Source organism: Acomys minous (genome assembly GCF_964271855.1).
Source record: "Acomys minous genome assembly, chromosome: 9".
In the NCBI taxonomy this organism is placed as follows: domain Eukaryota; kingdom Metazoa; phylum Chordata; class Mammalia; order Rodentia; family Muridae; genus Acomys; species Acomys minous.
This window is the reverse complement of record NC_140490.1, coordinates 53,167,638-53,191,732: the sequence shown is the minus strand read 5'-3', so window position 1 is coordinate 53,191,732 and position 24,095 is coordinate 53,167,638. Positions and strand designations below refer to the sequence as shown.

The 24,095-nt window shown below is 42.9% G+C and overlaps 1 protein-coding gene across 1 annotated transcript in view; it reads left to right on the top strand.

The window, feature by feature from the left end:
• The window catches only part of SYCP2L (synaptonemal complex protein 2 like), a 58,889-nt gene that overhangs the window by 31,679 nt on the left and 3,115 nt on the right, over positions 1-24,095 (top strand). The window contains exons 18-29 of the mRNA XM_084794651.1: positions 1,009-1,066; positions 1,160-1,241; positions 4,549-4,597; positions 6,197-6,341; positions 6,938-6,987; positions 7,095-7,221; positions 15,084-15,157; positions 15,374-15,446; positions 18,394-18,471; positions 19,652-19,755; positions 20,866-20,957; positions 23,943-24,042. Coding sequence (XP_084650777.1) covers positions 1,009-1,066; positions 1,160-1,241; positions 4,549-4,597; positions 6,197-6,341; positions 6,938-6,987; positions 7,095-7,221; positions 15,084-15,157; positions 15,374-15,446; positions 18,394-18,471; positions 19,652-19,755; positions 20,866-20,957; positions 23,943-24,042 — 1,032 coding nt within the window. The remainder of the gene's footprint in view (positions 1-1,008; positions 1,067-1,159; positions 1,242-4,548; positions 4,598-6,196; positions 6,342-6,937; positions 6,988-7,094; positions 7,222-15,083; positions 15,158-15,373; positions 15,447-18,393; positions 18,472-19,651; positions 19,756-20,865; positions 20,958-23,942; positions 24,043-24,095) is intronic.

The following is a 24,095-nucleotide window of genomic DNA, read 5'->3' as shown; positions in this document are numbered from 1 at the left end:
TTGATTTAATCAGTCTGTTTTCTTATAAAACCCAGGACCACCAGCCCAGCGGGGACTCTGCCCGTGATGAGCTGGGCCCTTCCATATCAATCACTAATTAGGAAAATGGTCTAATCAGTGATCTTATGGAGGAGTGTTCTCCATGGAGGTTTTCTCCCTCTTAGATGACTCTAGCGTGTGTCGAGTTGACATAAAACTAGCCAGCCCGGGAGGTGACATGTAGCTCTTAGGTCTGCCCTTCTTAGGATTTAAAAATGGGTCCTCCCTTCTAGATTGGTGGAGGCAAAAAGGGCTGGTGCGTTATTTCCCAGCAGGCTGACTGTGCGTAATAATGATGCCGGGAGAAAAGATTTGGGATGTTTTCACTATAAGGAAATGATAAATGTTTTGAGGACGTACATATGTTTGTGATAAGCTTGACTTATCGAACTTTCGTAATGCAGACATGGAGCAGAACCTTACATGGTACACCACACACGTGTGGTTTCATGTGAAAGTTTAAAAATCAAACAAGATAACAGAGCGCCTGCGCGGCCTCTCTAGGCACTCACCCCACTCTTCGCTTCCCTACGTGAATACATAGGACAGAGGTGGAAGCAATAATGGTGTCAGGATTTGTATGTTACACTGACAGAGGTGAGGCTTTCAGACATAAATTGTCACCTTTCAATGTCACCGTTTAGGTACCTTGGGAAGTTGAACCCTTGTCCCTAGTGCTGATACTCCTGGACGCATTCTTGTAGTGCATGCTCTGGACCCCTGACATACCACGGCCATCTCTGATAGTGTCACGTCTTTGCTTCTGATTGGGAAGGGAAATTTTTGCAATTATGTCTGTAGCTGCAGGAAAAAAAAAAGTTTTGGAACGGCAGAGTCTTTGGGTTGTGGTCATCAGTTCTTCAACAGGAAAGTGGTCCCCAAAGACTGGAGCCCTGATCCAGGCTTTCCTGACACCACAGTAAGTCCTGTTTTTTTGTTTTTTTGTTTTTTTTTTTGTTTTTTTTGCAGAAAACAAATACAGAAGGCCGCTCACCTGAAAACTCAAAACCAGATGACCCTAAACAAGGTACACTGCGTTTTCTCACCATCGCTGAGTGGTCTATTTAAATGTTTACCCAACATGTGTATCACCAATTTATTTTTAACTTTTGATCTTTAGAAGTTACTCCAAAACATGGGTGTACTTCAGATGAACAAGAAGTATCGCTTCAGACTCAGGCTTCTAAATTAAATGATACAAAGTAAGTCATCATCATGATCCTCATCATTTTGCTTTTCTGAGGCAGGGCTTCTCTGTAGACCAGGCTGTCCTGGACTTGTCTGTAGACCAGGCTGGCCTCAAACTCGGAGATCTGTCTGCCTCTGTTTCCTGAGTGCTGGGGTTAAAAGTGTGCCACCGTTGCTGGGTATGATTTTCATTTGTAAACATATTTATTACTTTAAATTGGCATAGTAACTGTACACATTGATATTTCTAAGCCTGTCTGCACCTATAATAAGCCTTATGTTTATGGAGACATTGTGACACATCCATACATGTATTAGTGTGGTAATTGCCATGTTTATGGAGCTATAATGATGCATCCATACATGTATCAGTGTGATAACTGCCATGTGTGTGGGAGATAGGGTGTTTATTTTTTTTTCTATACAAGAACCTGTTGTGTAACAGTTCTTGGCATAGTCATCCTCTCTGTGTAGTGAAAGATGTCAGCAGCCTCTTCTGTTATTCTGAAACAGACTAGTGCTGTTGACTGCAGTCACCCTGATATGATGCCAACACTGGGACCATTCTGTGATCTAGCTGTGGCTATGGACCAACTACACCCCACCACACTCTCTCACCTTGATTCTGGTGACCGCCATTTTGTCTCCCCCTTCACAGGTGGGACTGTTCAGATCCCACATGACAGTGAGGTCATGTAGAACTTGTCTTTGTCGACCTGGTTTATATCACTTAGTGGAATGTCCTCCAGTGTCACCCATGCTGAGAATTTCAGGATTTCATCCTTGGTGGCTGAACAGTTTGTGTGTGTGTGTGTGTGTGTGTGTGTGTGTGTGTGTGTGTGTGTGTGTGTGAGATGGTCTCTTATCTGTTCATCTCTTGGTGAGCATTTAGGCTATGGTAAAAACTACAGACCACACAAGGCCACTGCTCATTTGAGCTTGCCCAAACCTGGCCATTCTCATCTGACCTCCACGTGAAGCTTTCCGCAGAGCAATTTGAGCTGTGTTGGCAGACTCCAGCTCTACATGGTCCTGCAAGCATGCCGTCAGAGTTGCCTTTGGCAGCATATTTTATTTTATTTGCTGCAGTTTAGGTTAAACACAAAATCAGTGTACAAAACTCAGGTTTCTTCTGATTGAAACACAAAGCAGTACCACTCTTAGCAGCAGTAAGCTATAGCATGCTTAGGTTTTAATTTGTAGGGTGTGTTTAGGACGGAACCGTACAGGGACTACTACAGACCATGGCGAGAGAAAAGAGAAACATATAAGTAGGTGGCACGGTACTATGCTGATAAGAGGAATACTTTAATATCAAGCTCTCAATTCTTCCCAAATAGATCTAAGGGTTTAATATAACCCCAATAGCCCCAGTTTAAATAGCAACAGGCTTAAAAAGAAATTGGCAAGCCATTTTCTCAATTCTTTGTGGGGAAGCAAAACAGTTTTTCAAAAAGGAACAAAGTGACAAGGCTGTCACACTACCTGCTCTCCAGATTCACTAGAAGCTGAACGTGTGGTATTGTCATAAATATATGTGAATAAGACAGCAGGGAGTAAGGAAAGGCTTGCAGACATGTGGGTTGTTGATGTCTGATGAAAATGGAGAGGCAATCCAGTGGAGGAAAATGTGGTGTTCTATAAATGATGTGGAAATAACTGAATATTCTTATGCAAGAAAACAAATGACCTTCCCGTCTTAATTTTCACTGTGTATGTGTCATAGACATATATAAACCTTACTTAGAACACACATGTGACTTCCTATGGGGCATTTTAAAAGACATCTAAGAACAACCTGTAAACAGTTTACTGGCAAACTAACCTTCTTTTTAAGATAAAGCAAGCCCCCTGCACTCTCTTAAAAAATCATTGTTATGAAAGAAAAGAATAAGCCATAGCCTTGTTGAAAATACTTGTAGGTATTTGCTTCTGGCCCTACAGTTATAATTTTTAGTGGTACAGATACAGACCAATGAAAATACAGGCAAAAGTTTAAGCAAATTATGTTCCAAAGAAAAAGCATACAAGTGGCCGAGCAGCACATGCGAGCTCTTCAGTGCCACTAGTTCCACAGGGACTGTGCACCAGATGACAAATGCACTGCACGTCATCAGGAGAGCTGATCTTAGAAATGCTCTCTGTTCTTCACATTCATAACAGTACGGGGAGGGCAGGACTCTCATGTCTACTGGTGGGTTCTTAAAGTGTTGAATATATGCCTACCATCTGTGGTCCATTTGTTCCAATCTGATATATTTTCCAAGATGTCTTCCAGCATATATCACAAAGAAATGTTCATAGCAACTTCATTTATGAAAACCATCAAATAGAAATTATTCAAATGCTCATTAATTGATGGATGGATGGATGGATGGATGGATGGATGGATGAGCTTATATTGGTATAGGATGAGTGTTCCTAATCCAAAAGTTTGGAGCAAGGAGTGTTTGGGGGCTCAGAATCTGGAATATTTGTGTATATATAATATCTTGGGAGTGAGACCCAAACATAGACATAATATTCATTTTGTCCTTTACTTGCCTGATACTCGTGGGATGATGGTGATTTCCGTGCACCTGCAGTTCCACTGACCCATCACACGGGGCAGGCGCAGGGCTCTACTTGTGTCATCACATTCACACTCAGAATGTCCGGACTTTGGCGTGTGGGGTTTTTAGATTCAGAACCACCAACTTGCATACCAATGTCCGATTTCTCAATCCCTTTGTATATAAACCCAAAAGCGAGATTGGAAAATCATATAGTAGTTCTACCTTTATTTTTTTTTCTGTTGCATCATATTATTTTCCATAGACGTTGGCCCCCAACAGTACACACAAGTCCCAAGCACTCCACAACTTCTTATGTTAGTAGACTGGCTGCCTGACAAGAGGCTCCTTACTGCTAAGCATAGACTTTCAGAACTCAAAAAGCAATGAGAAGCAGGCACAAGTGACCAGCTGACACTCAGCATCACCAAATTCTGGGGACAACTTTTTTTAAAGCACCCCAGATGGGTCTTGGGGATGCCAGGATTGAGAGATCCCACTTTTGAGCACCGACTGTGCTAGCATGCTACCTGCTGACCCCACCCTGCACTCGCCTCTTTTTGTGTCTGAGAGATGAAGGACCCCACTAAGATTCATCTTTTAAATAACAGTAACTCCCCTCCCAGGGAGACTATGCGGAAACAGGTGGTAAGATACTGAGTCTGCCCCACAGGGACTGAGTCCATGAGCACGAAGTCACACCTTTGCAGTGAGGGGGAGGGTGAAGGAGGTTTCACCTGTCCTGTTAACTGGATCTATTTTATTTTAGGGAAGATTCTGCCTCTGAGAGGGACAGAGAACAGGATCAAAGAATGCTGGTAATGTAGGAATTTCTATTGGCTTAAGGTAGCACTTCCTCTAAATGTCCGCCATTTGCATGATGACATCAAAATTGCCCTAACTCTGTTCCACATTGTCTATCTCTTCCTCAATTCATGATACCAGGAATTATTACAATTTCAAATATAAAGTCAGTGTTATTTCTAATAGTAGATATGACCCCCCAGACAAATAACAGTAGAAAATAGCAATGCTAATCTTTTGATACACACATTTACTTATTTTCTGTCTTCTCATCCAATGTGTGGCGTAGGCTTTATGCGCTATTAACTGTGGGATGGTAAATCTACAACACACTGCCTTATCCAGTTAGATGAATGAGGTCAAGAAAACTCGAAGAGGGGCAAAGTTCGTGTTAAATCCCATTTTCTAGTAACTAGATCGTAGAAGACTTAAAACCAAATCCCTTCAGGCAGCCTTTTGCACAGTAGCATGGACTCACAAGCCTTCTCCAAAGGAGCAACCGTGCCTCGTGGCAGATGAGTGTGGCCCAAAGAGGCACATTGGGTAAAAATGGGTGTTGCTATGGTTACTAACACATTAAGGTCAAAGATATCTTATCAGAAGTGGGGTTCTACTTCAATCCCCCAACACTGTTAAGTTAAATTGAACCTGGAGCCTAAAGCTTGTTCTTGTTTTAAAAAGGGGATCTGCAGACAATAGTAATGAAGTCTGGAAATTTTTACTCCTTTCATACAGGACACAGACAACCATTGGGTATTGGGTTTTTGTTTTTGATTTTTTTTTTTAAGACCTGTATTTGTCAGGTTTCTATTGCTGAGAAACTGAGCAAATCAGCTGTGAGGAGAGAAAGGCTGTTTGGTCCATGGTCTCTGCCCTAGTGTGGGACCTTGGAGAATGGAGCTGATAAATAAGGCGGACTAAAGTCTGATGAAATAATAGGGGACTTTATTTACACTCTGAGTGTTAATAAAGGTCACATGAGTAAAGTTCTCCAAGCCATATACAACCAAGGACAAGCCACACGTAGCAAAAAGTTTTTCCATAGAGGCGTATAAAGGATAGTTTAAACATATAATTGAATACTGAGTAACATGATGTAAGCGCACTCCTATTCACTGCACCTGTCTTGCAAAGACATCCCTCTGCCTCTTTTTACCTCATTGTGAGTAAAACTCGGGGCTATACACATGTTAGGGAAGCTCTCGACCGTGGAGCTACAGCCCTGCCCTGGGAAGAAGGGTTTTAATTTGGTTTTGTCATGGCAACCTGTGCTGGAAGTGATGGTGTTGGAGTAATATTGGGGTGTGGCTGCTTGGGGACAGCTACCAATCCCACCTTCAGTTCCAAATCCTTGGCCAGAGAATTTGTTATCCTTTGCCACAGCACCTCTTGTGGGGACTGATCATGCAGTGAGCTCCTCCTCCTCCCACTCGCTTCTCTACGTTTTTATTGTAGAAGAGAGCCTGGTCTTGTGTCAGGAGGCGTGTCTCCAAGAGGAATCACAAATCATAGTGGTGTGTGTGTGTGTGTACATGCACTGAAGCGGTTAATTGTTCACAGGTGGCCCACATGCCTGCTTTTAATGTTCTCATTTGTCATCTGTTTTGGAAAAGTTTAGGGATAGGAAATACTACTACTTGGAGAGTAATGAAGATTCAAGTTCAAGTACCAGCGAACTAGACTGGATCCGGAATCACAGAAGAAAATCCGTACGAACGTATTCCCAAAGAAGGAAGCCCAGAGTCAGCTCTCTAAGGAGTAAGCGAGTTTGCCTATGTTCTTCTGGGCCACTTCTCAGTCAGTAGGTATTTATGTTTCAGTATGTGAGCAGGGAGGAAGGTACCAAGGAAATAGGCGATCTTGGGGGCTTTCTTCCTGTAACACCTGCAAAGCTGGAATGTTTGCCCATGAAACCGAATGTGGGTTCAGCCTATGGTTGACATACGAGGTATAGAAAAGCAGAATGGGCAATCAGGTAGGATGAATCGGCCATAAGCTGCAACCATCTTCCCTAAGGGGTGGCAGATCTTGAGCGAACTCTTAGGGAAGAGTAGGATTTGAAGAGCTGAGAAGTGGAACCAAAGTGTGATGGTGAGGGTGTGGCTGGGGTGATAGTGATGGTGAGGGCGAGGAGTGGGAGGGTGGTGGTGAGGGTGGGGGTGGGGGGAATGAGGCTGAATGATTAGAAAAGCCTCTTGAGTGTAGACCGGAGCAAGCCCGGGTTAGCTGGAACTGGCCGTGTGTGTGTGTGTGTGTGTGTGTGTGTGTAGGATTGGAGGTAGGGTGGTGTGTCTATGATTCTTAAGGAAATGTGTCCATTGTGTGCCCATTGTGTGCTCACTTTCACTTTTCAGTCCTACCACTCTCCCCCGTCAGCAGAGACAGTGCTCGTGAGAAAGACCAAGTAAGTGCACTTTAATAGTCTTCAAGGCTGTTGGAAATATGTTGGGAGATTTTATTATTATTTTTGAGTGTTATGAGTGTTAATGTTTAACAAGACTTATATTTTAGACTAGGCTAACACCACTATGGAAAGGCATCTCCAGAGGAAATGATACAGCTCTTCCAAAATTCTCTGAAACAAAACTGCGAGGTGCTTCTGTGCGTTTAACTCCCAAGGCATCTGCGCAGAAGACAGGTACTTGACTTTCAGTTAAAATTTAAAAATTATATTTTGGTATATGGTCTGTAAAAGAAACCTTTTGACTTTGTAAAAAAGAGAGAGAGAGGGAGGGAGGGAGAGAGAGAGAGAGAGAGAGAGAGAGAGAGAGAGAGAGAGAGAGAGAGAGAGAGAGAGTGTAACAACATCTAATTGGAGGTCAGAGGACAACTTCCAGGATCTGGGTCTCTCCATGTAAGTTCTAGGGACTGAACTCAAATCATCAGTCTTGTCTGACAGAAAGTGCATTCATCCCAGGGCTGGAGAGATGCCTCAGCACTTAAGAGCACTGTCTGCTCTTCCAGAGGTCCTGAGTTCAATTCCCAGCAACCACATGGTGGCTCACAACCATCATAATGAGATCTGGTGCTGTCTTCTGGCATGAAGGCACACATGCAGGCAGAACACTGGACATGTAATAAATAATCTTTAAAAAGAAAGAAAGAAAGTGCATTCATCCATTAGGCTCTGTCCCTGGCTCTGAGGAAAACCTTAACAGTAATGTCTGAGTAAGTGATGGTGCGATAGTTTTTCTGTTTACCGTCTCCACTCGCAGAAGGTGCATGATACTGAATTCCTAACTTTGCTTTGGTACTTGAGATTGGTTTGTACGTGAGAATCTCACATGGTGACCGACAGAAAGGACCGCTAAACTGATTGATAATAGTCAATAATCAAAATTCCCATTGAGAAAAGCACAGGACTTGGTGGGCTTATGAGTGAATTGTACCTAGTGTTTGAAGAAGTCACAACTGAATCTCTCAAACTCCAAAAACTGAAGAGGGGCTAACACTCCGATAGACATCTCACGAGGCCAGTAGCTCTTGAGCTATCCAGGCTAGATGAGGAAATGTCTTTAAAGACCTCACATATGATTGTCCCCAAGCAACGCACATGCAACACTCTGTTGGCTTTTATGTCAACTTGACACGGGCTAGGGCCATCTGGGAAGAAGGAGCCTCAGTTAAGGAAACACCTTCATGAGATTGCCTGGATTATGTCTATAGGGCTTTTTTTCCCCCTGATTGTTGATTGTGTTACAGGAGCCCCAGGTCACTGTGGCTGGTGGCACCCTGGGGAGGTGGTCCTGAAGAGTGTAAGGAAGCAGGGTGATCAAGCCATGAGGGATCCTCTGTGAGTTTCCTGCCCTGAGTTTCTGCCCTGATATTCTTCTTGCCTTGGCTTCTTTGATGATGCACTGTGCTGTGTGTGAAAGCCTGATAACGCCCCTTCCCTCTCCAACTTGCTCTTGGTCATGATATGCTGCATTATAGCAACAGGAAGGCATGACTTGTGAGTCATAATCAAGTGGGACTTATCCCTGGACTGCAAGGATGGCTCAAGGAAAATTGATAAGTGATGTTCACCACAATAACAAAATGAAGAGCAAAATCTGTAATTTCAGTAGATTCAGAAGACTATTGGAGAAAGCCTATGTCATTTCATGATTAAAAAAAAAACTCCCTCAAAGTTAAATATATTTGGGCTATGCCTCTGCTATTAAAGGCTGTGCATTAGAACCTTAGATTTCATGCCCTGTAAAGGTGTGAAAGGGTGACCCAGCTTTGTGTCAGTATCCAGAGGGAATTGGCAAGGTGTTGACTTCACTGTTTAACCCAGTACAGTCCCAGAAGCCCTTGCCAGAGCAATCGGCAAGACAGAAACTGAAGAGAAATTCCAAAATGTTACCCCAAAACTGTTAGAACTAACAAGCCAATTCATTAAAATGAAACAAAACCAATCTATAAAAATTAATTGTGCCTTTCCCTGGTGACTTATGACTGAAGATGTCTGAATGAAGAGGCTCAGAACACAGCCCCTCCACAAAGAAGACAGACGCTAACAGGCGTGTGCACTGTAGAGGTGAGCATAATGGCAAGGCCAAGAGGTAGACTAGGCCTGGACTAGGAGATCAGGGTCACTCTCCAGGATAGAGGATGCTGCCAGCTGCATGTGTGCTTGTGTCAAGACAGTGAAATGGTTCCTGTTACCTCTCCATCTTGTGCTGAGCCCAGGTACCTGCTACCCACAGGGTAGGGAGGGACACTTAATTTCCCCTGCGGCCATGTCTTCAGGCATGACCTGAGGAGTCTTAAATAACTCCCTTGATTCCAGCTAAAAACCGGGCCTCTGGGTGGACATGCCTAAAGAGCCTTCAAAAGGAGAGTACTGGCTGGATTCTCACTCCTGGGTATGTAGTCTCAAGGAAGGGGGACCGCCAGTGTTTTCTGCTCCCCATGCCGCATCAGCATAGATTCTGCTGCCATCACCACCTGACCACTCGCTGCTGTCAGGATGCCTGTCAATGCCACAGGAGACCCCTGGACGATGCAGTTCATGCCATAACCTGGCTCCATGGGTCACCTTGCCCCCAACAGCGCTGTTAGTGATGGATCTCTGCGGTTCTATTTAATTGCATGTTTGCATTTTATTTTATTTTTAAGCATGTTTGTTTTTTCAAAATTGCAACCACTTAGTTAAGTTTTCTCCTCTCTATTTTGGATTTTGAGCTCCAGCTGATTGTTAAATTCACTTTGGAGACCGTCTTGTCAAAATCTTGGAATGGGTAGGTTTTCCTTATACGTCTGTATAACTGTTCTATAAATCGTTAGTTCTTTTAAAATATAAAGCTCCAAATTCTTAGACATACCATCTGTCTCTGAAGTTTTGAATTCCCCTATAGAAGAGTTTTTCACTTGGGGGTGGCTTATGGCTGCTGGCTGTATCATATTCTTAGCAACAGACTTTTTGAAGGCAATACTAAATCGTCAAAGTCAGAAGAAAAGACGTGTGAATATGTTGAAACAAGCCATAGTAGAAGCAAACATACTAAAGCTTGTGAAATGCAGCAAACGTAGCATTAAGAGGGAAGCCTGGGGCTGGAAAGATGGCTCAGCAGTTAAAAACACAAGTTACTGTCCTTGCGGAGGACCCAGGTTCATTCCCAGTGTCCCTTAACTTCAGTTTCAGGGATTCTGGCTCCCTCTTCTATCCTATGTTGGAATCAGGCATGCACATACATGTAGGCAAAACACACACAAAATAAAATTCTTATCTTAGTAGATTTATTCAATAGATGTGAGGGATACAGAAGACATTTTATAGTTATAAAACTCTTTTCTCTCATTTTCTTTTTTCTAACTTAATTTCTATTGATTATCTGGAAATTTTACACAATGCACCCTTATCCCATTAACTTCCCAATCCCCCCTGGGCTCTAAAAAGTTAAAAACAATTAGCTATACTAATCAACAGTATAAGATGCCTCATGCATTATTGGTGATGATGGGGACATTATAACCAGTACCACAGAAATACAGATTATTACAGATAATTATATTTTTAAAACTATCAACAGATTAGAGGCTTAAAAGAAATGGGTCAATCTCTGGACACACCTTCTACCAAAACTGATCCTTGAGGACATAAAATAACCCTGGAAGTGGTGGGATTGGATCAATAAAAAACAATTTCCTTTCAAAGAAAAGTCTAGAACTGGATAGCTATACTGCTGAATTTTAACCAAGTTTTTAAAGCATAATGAAAACCCTCAAATTAGTCCGTAAAGGTAAAAATGGGAAATGTTTTTTTCTAATTCCTTAAAAAAAGTTGTGTACATGTGTGTGCATCTGTGCATGTGTGCTAGAGGTTGACAGCACGTGTTTCTCAGTTCTTCGACTTAGTTTGTGTGTGCACATGCTGACAGAGGATAACCATTTGGTGTCAGCCCTTTCGCTGTTTTGAGACAGGGTTTCTTTACTGCTGCACAGACTGGGTAGCTGGCCCACGAGTTTCTGGAGAGTCTCCTGCTTGTGTCTGCCTATCTCTCCTATGGGCACAACGAGGTTAAGGTTGCAGGTGTCTGTGCTACTACAACTGCTTTTTATGTGGGGTCTAGAAAGCCAGACTTGGGTTGCCAGCCTTGCATGGAAAGCACTTAAACTCCCTCAGCCACCATCTTGACCTGCCACTTGCATTGGTGACAGCATTGTCCTGTAAACCAATGAGTGACAAGAAGACAGCAAGCTACAGTGCAGAATCCTCTTCTTCTTCTTCTTCTTCTTCTTCTTCTTCTTCTTCTTCTTCTTCTTCTTCTTCTTCTTCTTCTTCTCCTTCTCCTTCTCCTCCTCTTCCTCCTCTTCTTCCTCCTCCTCCTCTCCTTCTTCCTCCTTCTCTTCCTCCTCCTCCTTCCTCCTCCTCTTCCTCTCCCTTCCCTTCCTCTTCCTCTCCTCCTCCTTCTCTTCCTCAAAGATTTATTTATTATTTATATACTATTCTGACCACATATATGCCTGCACACCAGAACAGGGCACCAGGTCTCAATATAGATTGTTGTGAGCCATCATGTGTTGCTGGGAATTGAACTCAGGACCTCTGGAAGAGCAGCCAGTGCTCTTAGCCTCTTAGCCATCTCTCCAGCACCCCACCCCAACACACACACACTGATGAGTTGTTAACAATATCCTAGCAAATCAAAAAGATTTTTTTACCATTACAAAGTTGTTTTCATCCAAGACGTGCAAGATGCAAGGATGACTTGGGGGGGGGATGAGCAGTAGAATTAGCCACTGAGGAAGTGAGCATCAAGCCTATAGTGAGAGGGGGAGGGGGGTGAGCAGTAGAATTAGCCACTGAGGAAATGAGCATCAAGCCTATAGTGAGAGGCGGGAACTATATGCGAGTGAGACAGCATTTGAATGATGTATGCGGGGTTGATCTTTAGTACAAAACCAAAACAAATCTATAACAAGAAGTCACTTCACTCTAGTTATGAGGACTTACTTGAAAACAGCGCCACCAAGGCTGTGGACACTGGGAACTCTTACATACCACTGGCGCGCACACAAACCAGTGCAGCTATTATGGAGACCAATTCTGAGGTTCCTTACAGAACAAAGAAGAGTCTTTACCATCTGGTGCAACTGCCCCACTTCTGTGAATGTAACCAAAGGGAAAGAAATCAGGACACTAAAGAGGCAAACCATCAGCATGAGGTTTACTGTGACCCACAGTAGCTAAAATATGGATTCAGTCCACATAACCCTGAAAAGAGAGATGCCCAGGTGGCAAAAACAAAGCATGTATATGAAGTATACTAAGCCACAGAGAAGAGTGGCAGCTTACCTTTAGGAGGAACCTGGAGGATTTGTGTGAAAGAAGCCAGTCACAGACCAGTACCAAGTGTCCTTTCTGATTTGTAGAAGCTAAGTTCTTCTTGACAGCAGAAGCTAGATTGCTAGCAATTGTGGGCGGAGTATGTGCGGATGGAGAGGGTTGACAAGGGATAGTTAAAGGGATTGGCTTTAATCAATCCATATTATTTTGATTTATAGGACTATCACACTCCATTAATATATATAATTCATGTTAATTTAAAAATCTATCACATTCTGTGTGCTAGCCGAGATTTATCGGAAACAAGATGCAAGAAAAGCATTTGTAATGGGATAAATAACAATAGGAATAAATTAAGAGTGAAAACTTCATATACTAAAGAAAATAAGACACTGCAAAAGATATAAACACGTGGAAGACTCTCTCACCCCCCCCTACACTGGAAGAATTAATATTTTAGGAATATCATGCCACCCAAAGTTTATATGCAATCTTTATCAACATTCTAAATGTGTTCCTCACCAAAATAGAAAAGTAAATTCTAAAAGTTGTATGAAGCCATGGACGAGCTCAGACTGCCATAGTAATCTTGGGATAGAACAGAAGTCAGATTCATAAGTCAAAACTCCCCCATTTCAACTTATACTATAGAGCTATCGAAAGTTAAGTTGGTATAAAAAAGATAAATGGCAGTGGGACCAAATACAAGCAACACATATATGATCAATTAATCTTTGCCAAGAATGCCAAACTAAATGATGGGGGGGGGGGTTGTTTAATGAGTGTTATGAGGGAGAGTGAATATCCACATGCAGAAGAGTTGAATTAAACCTTTGTTTTATACTATGAACAAAACATGAAATGGGTTAAACGTGGCATTAGAAACCAGCGCAGCATGAATCACAAGAGTCAAGCTACAGAACTAACCTAGGTGTTGACCAGTGGAGGAACAGATAAAGAAAACGTGGTAGGGGCTGCTGAGATGGCTCCATAGTTAAGATCACTGAATGCTCTTCCATGGATTCTGGGTTCGAATCCCAGCACCCACATTGTGACTCACAACTTCTATGACTGTGGTTCTACAGGATCTGGTGTGTAGACATACAGACAGACAAAACACCCATATGCATAAAATCTTTTTTTTTTTTTAAAGAAAATGGAGTACATACACAAAGGAATTTGTATAGTCATAAAGAAGGATAGCAATGTAATTTCTGGAAAATAGAGGCAGTTAGAGCTAATAGGATTAACCTAAGAGTCTGTGACAGATATGTGGTATTTTTACTTTTTGTTTTATGTTGTCTGAGTGTTTTATCGGCATGTATGTTTGTGCACCATGTGTGTGTGTGTGTGCACACGCGTTTGTGTTTATACACGCCCCTGGTCCCCATGGAGGCCAGAAGAGGGTGCTAGAATCCCTGAAAGTGAAGTGAAAGATGGTTGTGAACTGCCATAGGGAGCTGTCTGGGGAACAGAAGCAACTAATAGGCAAGTGGGTCTGTGGGCATTGTGTTCAAGTTATAATACATACGTTCATGAAATGGCCTATGCAATCCCCCATAATAAAACAAGGCAGCTCTAGTAGTCTTGAAATAAAGCATAGGGAAACAAGTCCTTGACATTGGTCTTGACAATGACTTCTTAGATATGACACAAAAGTAGGCAGCAGAAATAAGTAAGACCGTATCAGCAGAAGGGGGCCAGGGGTCCTGCCTGACAGCTTACAGAGAAGACGTTTGTATATAACTGGTGAAGTGCTGATATTTAAAACCTGTAAGAAACTTGCAGTTTCAGTGTGAAAAAGAATTATAAATGGACAAAACACCCAAATGCCCACAAAATCTATGAGAAGGTTCTCAACGTCATTAACCTAAGCCCGCAGTACGTTGGTGGAACAATTTAGATGTCTGTTAATGAACAAGCGCTTGACAGAAATGTGGTGTGTGTATAATTCCAGCCTGTTCTATAAAAAGGAGGTCTGGCCTTTTGTGGAAGAGATGATTCTATAGGCTATTTTTCTATGTGAAGTGAGCCAAACGGAGAGGTGCTGTATCAGAGAGGTGTGTGGAATCAAAACAATTCAAAACCCTAGAAGCAGAAAGTAAAATGTTGTTTTCCATATGGGTAAGAAAATGGAGATGTCAATCAAAGCATGCAAATCTTACATTTTTAGATGATCAGGTTTTGTCTGTGAATGACGTGTTGGATTAATTGAACGTGAAAACCAGTGAGTGCCGTTTGGGCTGTGTGGGCACATCAAGTCATCACACATAGGAAAGAGTAATGAAATAAAGGAGGTGACTTAAGTCGGAGGAGAGAAAAGCAGGATTGGATGTAGCAGGCAGGCAGCTACTGAGGCTGCTGGCGTGACTCGACTGTTCATTTTATCTACAAACCCAACAAGCATGCATTCCCTGAGAGGCACAGAATTTTGTTTAAGACTGTTCCTCATCTTTTTTCCCCCATTCTTTGAGATAGGGTTTCTCTGTGCATCCCTGGCTGTCTTGGACTCACTTTGGAGACCAGGCTGGCCTCAAACTCTCAGAGATCCACCTGCCTCTGCTTCCTGAGGAGTACTGGGATCGAAGGCCTGCACCACCACGCCCGGCTTGTTCTTCATCTTTTAACGATGAGAACTGATACAGAGAGCAGTCACAGAATGCTGTTTGTCTTTGTTTCTTGATCTGTTTGTTCCCTCACTGGGCATTGTTTTCTCTAATATTCAGAACTTCAAAGTCCCCTTCCATCGGGTGGTCTATCTTCATTAGAGAGCCCAGAAGTTGAAGAAAATGTGCTGCAGGTACTACTTATTATCCAGAGTTTTATTATATACTACTACTACTACTACTACTACTAATTATTATTATTATTATTATCATCCAGATTTTCCAGAGTTAAAGTTATATTTGCATAAACAATTGCGCATTCTGATAAGAGAATGGCACAGTGCCACATCCTTGTTCTACAATTATGTACATGTATATAAGATTATGTATGTCTATATTTTGTGTTTTAGATTGCGAACCTAGAATCATTTATGAAGAACAGTAGCTTCAAACATAAGCTAGAAAACTTGGAACACGGAGGTGGTTAGTAATTCAGTTTTTTTTCTAGGGGGGAAGGGAGTGTAATTAATCTGGGCCATTTTTCAGATTGCACCAGATAAAAATCACTTTGCTCATGGTCCTTTCATATGTGTTTTAAAAAGTAATCATATTCCTTGATTGTGTGGCCTAATTCCTCTACATTATCTTCAGGTCCCAATATTTCCTCTTCTCTTTGATTTTGTCTACCAATAAGGATTTAACCTAAGATTTCTAGGTTTTTTTTTTTCAATTTTAACTTCGTTTCAGCTTGAATTTTCTTCAGTATTTCTATCTTCTTATTGAAGTCACTTCTTGAATTCTGAATTGTCTTTATCACTTCATTCAGCGTATATTTGTATTTTCTTGGAGTTTTTTTCTCTCCTCCTCAAGTTCATTCATGTTTGTTCTTATCCTCTTTAAACTCCTTGAATTCTTTAATCATATTTGATAATTTTTTTAAAGTTCTGTATCATTGTGTTTATGTAGGTAATTTCCTTGGCAAACATTTCTATAATCCGTGGTTTTGGCGCGAGTCATGTCTTGGCCTTTCATATTGTATGTGTTTTTGTCATGTGACTCTGGGCATGTGTACCTGCTGGGCATCTGCTGAGTGAAAGTTTTTGCTCTTATCCAAGACTGGGTCTGAAGGTTTGTAAGTCAGTCTTTCAGGTATTTGGCATAGATTCTTGTCAGGAGACAGTGGGTTGATTCTAACTCACTAGTTACCAAAAACAAGTGAATGTGGCTCCCAGCTGAGTCTGAGCAGAGAAAGACTTTGGTATGGGACACAAGATCTGGCGCCAACTTATCAACTCTTCCTGGTGAGTTTGGGATATGCCTGGCTATTGTGAAGATGGGTGCTGCTAATGCTCGGCCTGGGAGTGATGGAGTGGTGTGGGTAGGCATCTGAGGGACTCACCTGGTGGCCTCACTCCTGTGCATCTCCAGATGGTCCTGTGGGGGAGTCTGGGGAACTTGCCTGGATAGCTTGCACTGCTGTGAGACTCCTAATGGGCTTGAGTAGGGAGAAGAGGTGGTCGCTCTGCTGGTCTGCATTCTCGTATGACTCCTGATGGGCCTGGGCAGGGTTGTGTGGGGATGTCTACCATGTTTTCTTCAGTTAGTTCATTGGTTGAGGAGCACATGGGCTCACTCTGTGACTTGGTTATTTTGTATGGTGCCTCAAATGGATGGAGCAGGTGTCTCTGTAGCATGCAGACTTAGATTCCTTTGGGTATAATCCCAGGAGTGGTATAGCTGTCTTGTATGGTAGTTCTGTTCTTAGTGTTTTGAGCAATCATCATATTTATTTCCACAGTCGCTACATTATTTTGTATTCTCACCAATAGTGTATGTAGTGACACCATCTCATCCTTGCAGTATATGTTGTTTGCTTGATGGCTAAGGTGAAATAGAATTTCAGTGTGTGGGGTTTTTTTGTTTGTTTGTTTGCATTTCTCTGATGACTAAAGTGGTCACATGTTTGTTCATGTTTACTGGCCATTTCTGCTTAACTTTTTGAAAACCATCTGCCCAGTTCATTTGTTAATCTATTGACTAGATATTTGTATATATTTTGGGGTTCTTTATTTTTTCTAAGTATTTGTCCACTGTTGGATATGTAGCTGAAAAAGATACTTCCTCATTTTATAGGCTGTCTCTTTATTCTGTTAATTGTTTTCTTTGCTAGGCAAAAACTTTTACATTTTTATGTGATCTCATTTATTGATTCGTACATTTTAAGTTGACTTTTGTAGAGAAGGAGACTTAGGGATGTAGTCTCACCCTTCTTTATGTGTGTGCCCATCCCTCAAGCACCATTTGTTCAAGAGCTATGGAAAAAGCGATCTGCAGATTCAATGCAGGCCCCATCATGCATTCAATGATGCCCTCTATAGAAATAGGGGGTGGGAGGGGAACATCCTAAAGCCCACAAGGCTGCACAAAAGACCTAAGTCACAGAGACAAGCAGAAAGAGCAAGCTGAACGTATAGTACCTGGTTCCAACACAGTAACAAAACACAACATAATACTGACACAAAACCCATAGAACCAAAGGAAGGGAACAGAGGAGTCATAGATAAGCCCGCAGCTACAACCATCTGGAAGTATTTTTGCTGTCCACTGCTCTGGCTTTACTCAGAGTACTGTGTTTAGTGAGTCTTTCTGTACCTTGTGAAGCAGAGAGTCCATAAACGTGTCAAAGCTCATCAGAGGGATGCCTGTGGCCAAGTCCTCCTTCAGGCATCAGTAGACACCCGTGCTTTGATGCTTAGGGTGGTGCTCAGCCCACCCGCCAATAATAAGTAATTAGTAACAGAAAGGAGATGAGGTTTGTTTGTGTTATATCAAAGTTAGATATTAACTGGCAAAAAGAGGTCCATGGCCAGTGAAAGTGCATAAAATAAATGACCGCACACGTACCTGGCCCCAAATGGCCAGGACCATAACTCCTATATCTAAGCCTAAGGGAACATCGCAAAAGTGGAGGTGGCAATGGTTTTGAGAGCCTGAGGACTGAGACTAACACCATGTGACAGTTTCATCTGGACAGAGCAGAGGTGTTGCTCCCATGATTTTGAAAACATGGCTGCCTGCACAAGACCTGCAAAGACCACACCAATTGACACACCAGCATAGATGCAGGAAAATTTCACAAGGCCCACCTTAGACAGAGAACTATTGGCAGTCGATGGCTACTGAGGGAGGAAGAAACACATTTTTTTCTTTCGTTAGGATGTGTGTGTCTGTCTGTCTGTCTTTCTATCTGTCTGTAGAGGTTATGAGTATAAGAGGGGGTGGTTGGAAAGAGGGTTGTAGAAAGACCTACATCAACATACAGTGCTGCATATACAGCAGACACATGTGAAATCCTCAAAGAAAAGAGGACAAGATACATTTGAAATGAAATACGCACAAGCATTTTGTCACAGTGTCTGTTTACATTTAGAGGCACCAGATGGGAGTGTTGTGGCCCCAAAGCAATCAAGATTAGAAGAAGATGCTTCCGGATCCCCCATTGTGACAGGTAGCCCCACGTATTAGCAGCAGCTCAGGGGAGGGGCGCGACTGATATGTCTGTTGTTAATGTGCCCGTGTGAATGACGAGAGAGAGCTACATCTTAAGATCACCAGGGCTGCAGCAGCCTACGTGCTAAGGACTTTGTTCTTTCCGAGATGAACAAATTGTTACACAATTGTGGATAAAAGCAAGCACCCTCCCCTTCCAGCCCTTCGATTTCTGCCCTGTAGTTCTTCCTTAAGACCAGCAGATTCTAAAAATAGAGGCTCCTGCTTGGCTGATAGCTACTACATTATACTATAAATTATACTAATTTACAATCAAAGAGAATGGTCTGGCACGTCTAGGTGAGCCTGGCTATCTTTCTGGATGACTTGTACTATCTATCTTGAAATGAAGGGCTCCAAAAAGACAGATTGGGAAGTCTAAGAGGCAAAAGATGATCATGATTTGAGATAACCTGGGTTCTATTCCTGGAGCTGCTGCCGGTGTGAGCTTGCAGAAGTCCAACGCTGTCTATGTCTCATGTGAATCCTAGAAGCACCTCCTATGTTTTTTGTAAGGAATGAATGAATTGGTGAATGCTAATCTTTTAGAACAGAGACCTTATATGCCTAAGAATTTCTGGGCGCCAGACCTGCCATGTCAGGCCACCCCCACTGACATACCCTGTTAGATCCTCTGTTCTTTATTCATGTGCACACATGTCATGCACATGTGAAGGTTAGAGGGCAACTTTCTGGTGTTGGTTCTCTCCTTATATCATATGGGACTGGAGGATTGAACTCAGGGCAACAGGCATGGTGACAAGCATCCTTACCCGCTGATCCATCTCCCATGTTGTGTGTGCTTTACATCTTCCTGTAATACTCAAGGCACTGCCTTCAACACAGTATCAATTGATCTGACTTAAGGTGCTGAGGTTTGGATGAAATGAACACTTGAAAGAGGGTGGGGTTTGGTGGGAGGCAGCATGAGGTTCCTGTCTTACATATTCAGTAAGCCTTAGTGTATTCAAGGTCAGGGTTAGCCATGTTGCAGAATCAGACCCAGATAGCTAGTTGGGGATGTCTATGGTTTATATCTGTGCTCCTTACAAATTGCCCCATCCTCTGGCCAGCAGATAGATCATGCATGTCTACTTGAGCATTTTTAGTTATCTTTAATGTTTTGTTTTGTTTATCAGATATTTCTACTCTGTCCCAAGAAGATGTGCCAGAAAATGCAGATAGTTCTGCTTTAAAAACAGCCTTTGAGAACTTCACTAGAGACCTGAGAAGAAAATTTGAGGTATGAGTCCACTAAAGCAGAACCTGTGGAATGAGCCAGCCAGCCAGTGCACAAGGTCTACGAAAGCAGAACTAGAAGGCAGAGCAGAAGGGCAGTTACCAGGGAGGGGCAGGGAATGGACAGGTAGTGGCCAGGGGGCACAAACAGACTGAGCTCTCGCCAGGCCCCATGTTTTTAATTTGTCAACTAGCCGGGTGGTGGTGGCGGCGGCGCACGCCTTTAATCCCAGCACTGGGGAGGCAGAGGCAGGTGGATCGCTGTGGGTTTGAGGCCAGCCTAGTCTCCAAAGCAAGTCCAGGACAGCCAAGGCCACACAGAGAAACCCTATCTCAAATAACAAACAAAAATAACTAATTTGTCAACTATATCTCTCAACAAATTTGGGCAAGAAGGCAACAGAAAGACAAGGCAGCTCATTGGGAATATACCACATTCCCTTCACTCTTCAGCAGCACAATACTCTTCATGTGTAAAGCGGGCTCACTCATCTTGCCTGTGGCCATTGACTTTATTGCCACTCTGATGGCAATTCTCTAGGCTCGGTTTCATTGGTGGCATTCTCAGAAGGCAGTGGTTTGGCCACAGTGACAGGACAGAACCGTGTGCTAGAGAGCAGACTCTTAAGACACAGTGGGAGAGGGATGCTGGATGGCTTCTGATCTTTGACACACTGGGTGTGCAAGCCCCCTCAGCTTTGTCTGTGAGATGCACATTACAGCAATTTTGGATTCCTCTGACTTTTGTCTTATTATTTGAAAGTCTGTAATGACTTCTGCTCTGTACCAGCACATTCAAGAAAAATATCATCTCTCTAACTCAGGAGAGCTCCAGAGTCCTGCTTTCTGCAATAAGCCAATGTATAGTGGACATGTGTCCATAGTACTCAATATATTGTATTAATAGCATGAACATAGGTTTTCCTAGTTTCTCTTGTTCTTTATAGTTCTAGCCCCAAGGCAATGCCTGAAGTGTACACAGGATGATGCCTTACTGGTCTCTCAGCAGGAATGTTTCCTTTGAGCATCCCTGTATGGTGTCCATCAGATACAGTAAACAGTCAGCTCATGTATCATGTTTACACACATCTTGTTTTTGTGTTAATGGCCTTAGCTCAAGCAGAAAGTGATTCCATGTTCTTCAGAAGAAGCCAAGGAAGTGCCAGGTTGCCTGAGAAGACTTTGGAACCAGATATACATGTGCAGGTAGATACTCGATGGGAAAGCAAAGTCGTGGGGGTGAAACAACGTTTATCTTGTGGTCATCATATGGGGGCTGAGGAGAGAGTGTGAAGGGTGTGAGGCTTCCTGCACCTCTTAACCTTTATGGTGTCTTGTCTTCCATCTATGAGACAAGAGCTGGAACTCAGCATTGTCCTCCAGCCCCTTTGTGATCTTACAGGGAATAATCCTCAGAGATGCTACTTTGAAAGTGACAATCCACTTGCAAAGCAAAGCAAGCCTGGAATCCATGTACAAACAGACTAGATTGAGTGTGGTCTATCTACCCTACTGACTATCATCCAGCCTTGGGAAGAAATTTGTTTTTAGTTAAAGTATCTTTACATCACTGTCCCCTTTCCCTTTCTGTCCTTGGGCTCCTCCCAAAACCCTTCCTCCAACTCCTTCCATGTCACTTCTCTCTCAAACTTATGGCCTCTTTTTTGGTGGATTATTATTGTTACACATGCACATACATATATATACACACACACACATGCACTCACGCATGCACAACAATACACATGCCCAATATGGATAAACCTTGAAAATATTGTTCTAAGAGAAAAAAAGCCAGGCTCTTAGAGGGTGAATCTTGCATGATTTCACTTAAATGAGGTACCTACTGCAGTGATAGGAATTTGTAGAGATCCAGAAAGCATCATGGAGGCTGTGGGAGAAGACTGCTCTTGCGTAATGGGCACAGGTTTTCTGTTTCTCGTGTGGGAAAACTTTACAAATGTGTAATGGTGAGGGCGTAGAGCATTGTGGATATGCCCAGTGCTTTGAGCTGCCCTCTTAAACATGGTGAGGAGGGAAGTTTTTATGTTACACTGTGGTAAGAAGATACAGTACACATAGCACCTTTATGACTGTGTCGGTAGGGAGTCCCGAGGTGCCTGCATTTTAGAGAAGTACAGAAGGAAAGGGAAGTAAGAACTAGATTCTGTGTAATTAGAGTCTGTTCAGAGCAACTGCTGTGGAAGCACTTTTTCAATGAGATCTTGGAAACGAGAGCTTTGAGTGGCACAGGGGAAGAGAGTGTAGGGATTGCAACATATTGAAAAGAATGGCTTGAAATGGGGGGAGGGTGTGATATTTGCTTAGTTGAAGTAGAAAGCTTCTTGGGATTAAAATGTATTATTTGAGTAAAAAGTTGTATTTTTCCAAGTTGGTTTTTTTTAAACATATGCAATGGCGAGGCAAAGCCATGGAGGACTCTGGATCTGTGGAGTTCCTGTTGTATTTGAAGGGCTTTATCCTCAGTCATGTATCCCCTCAGCTAACACACACTGAACATGTGTCATATGTTCTATGTGAGTAGTGCTAGGTGCATACACCATGCTCAGTGTGAGAGAGCATTGGGAGCCAGCTGTGAGGCAGCCGGGCATGATGGCCCATGCCTGTGATTCCAGCACAAGGAAGGCAAGGCAGGAGAGCGGCCATGATTTTAGACCATCCTGGGATATGTAATGAGTTTTATAGGTTGAGATTGTAGGCGAAGACCCTAGGTCCTCATGTGTATGTACACACACATATTGTGACCCATGGTTTTGGAGGATTTAGTCTGTGGTTACTTGGCCCCATTACTCTAGGCTCTGGACTAGAGGAAGGTATCATGGAAAGAACAGGTAGTGTCGAGGTCTAGAGGAAGCCACACAAACCACTCAGTCCCTGAACTAAATCAAATATAGATGGTTTATTGAACCTCACAGTCCAAGACTGATCACAATCAGGTACACAGAATGGACCGGGGAGCCAAACTGTGACCTTGAGTGTTTCTCAAAGTTAGCTTATAATGCCAACAACCACAATATGGGTGGAGGGGCAGATGGTGAGTTAGGGTGGTCAGCTCTGACTCAAGTTATTGTTGGTAACTAGACAAGCAGTTTTAGGTAACCTTGAATGTGTGTCTGGCAGCTGGAGCCAGCTGTGCTTATGGTTAGAGGACTTCTGGGAATAACAAGGCCATAGAGTTTCTCATTGAACATAAACATAGTTTATGGTCAACTTCACCTTGGACAGAGATTTTTTTTTAAAGTTTATTTATTATGTATATAGTATTCTGACAAAAGAGGGTATCAGATCTCATTGTAGATGATTGTGAGCCACCATGTGGTTGCTGGGAATTGAACTCAGGACCTCTGGAAGAGCAGCCAGTGCTCTTAACCACTGAGCCATCTCACCAGCTCCCAGGACAGAGATTCTTTCATGTCAGCAACAACCCGATACGATGTGGCTAGTGGAGCTGAAACAAAAATGGCTGTAGTTATGCAAAACGGAGTGGGCTACAACAGGTAGTACAGAAAACTACTCAGTTTGACAGGAAATAAAAGTAAGAGTCCCAGAACTCAAAACCCCTTTGGGGCATGTTCATTAGTAATCTAAGCACTTCCCATAGGCCCCACGTCCATCACTTTACAATACTACTACCCTGGAACAGAGATTTTAACATTCTACATCCAAAGGAGCAAAAAGCCACAACTGCTCTTGTTCATATGGAACACCGAGGCCTAAGGAATGAGAGACAGTATGCTGACAGGTGAGCCATTTGTATGACACAGAATGACACCAGACACAGTCTGGTGACTGTTGGAAAATATGAAACTAAAACACAGAGGTAGGAAAAGGGTATGCAAACTTACCACAACCATAGCTCCCAGAGCAGCACAAGGCCAGACAGAGGAGAGCGAACAGAGGTAGAAGGGAGGAGGGTGTTCTAGTCTCCTTTCCTGGAACCATCTGTCCTGTTCTGTGAAGCTAGTGATGACATAGTAGCTTCCTCTGGGCTGCTGCGAGGGGCAAGTTGACTGAGCTTCTGAGATTGGGGATCTTGGACCATGAAAAGGTGGGAAGAGAAGGAAGGCGCCAACATGTTCGTAAGGCAAGACTGGTGAGCAAGGTCTCTTGCGGACTATTCTGTCACAGCCGATTGGTCCCACTGAAGTCAGCTGCTTTTGTGTTTGGCAGACTGAACAAGTTGGAGAAGTTTCACAACTGTGTTCTTGAGCAGCTGAGCAACTTGGAGAAGGAGCTTCAGACTCTCAAACGCCTTGAGAAGGATGCTCTGGCAAGTTCATTGTTTGTGCTGTCTCTGGTACAAAAGAGGACCTTCTCTAGGGA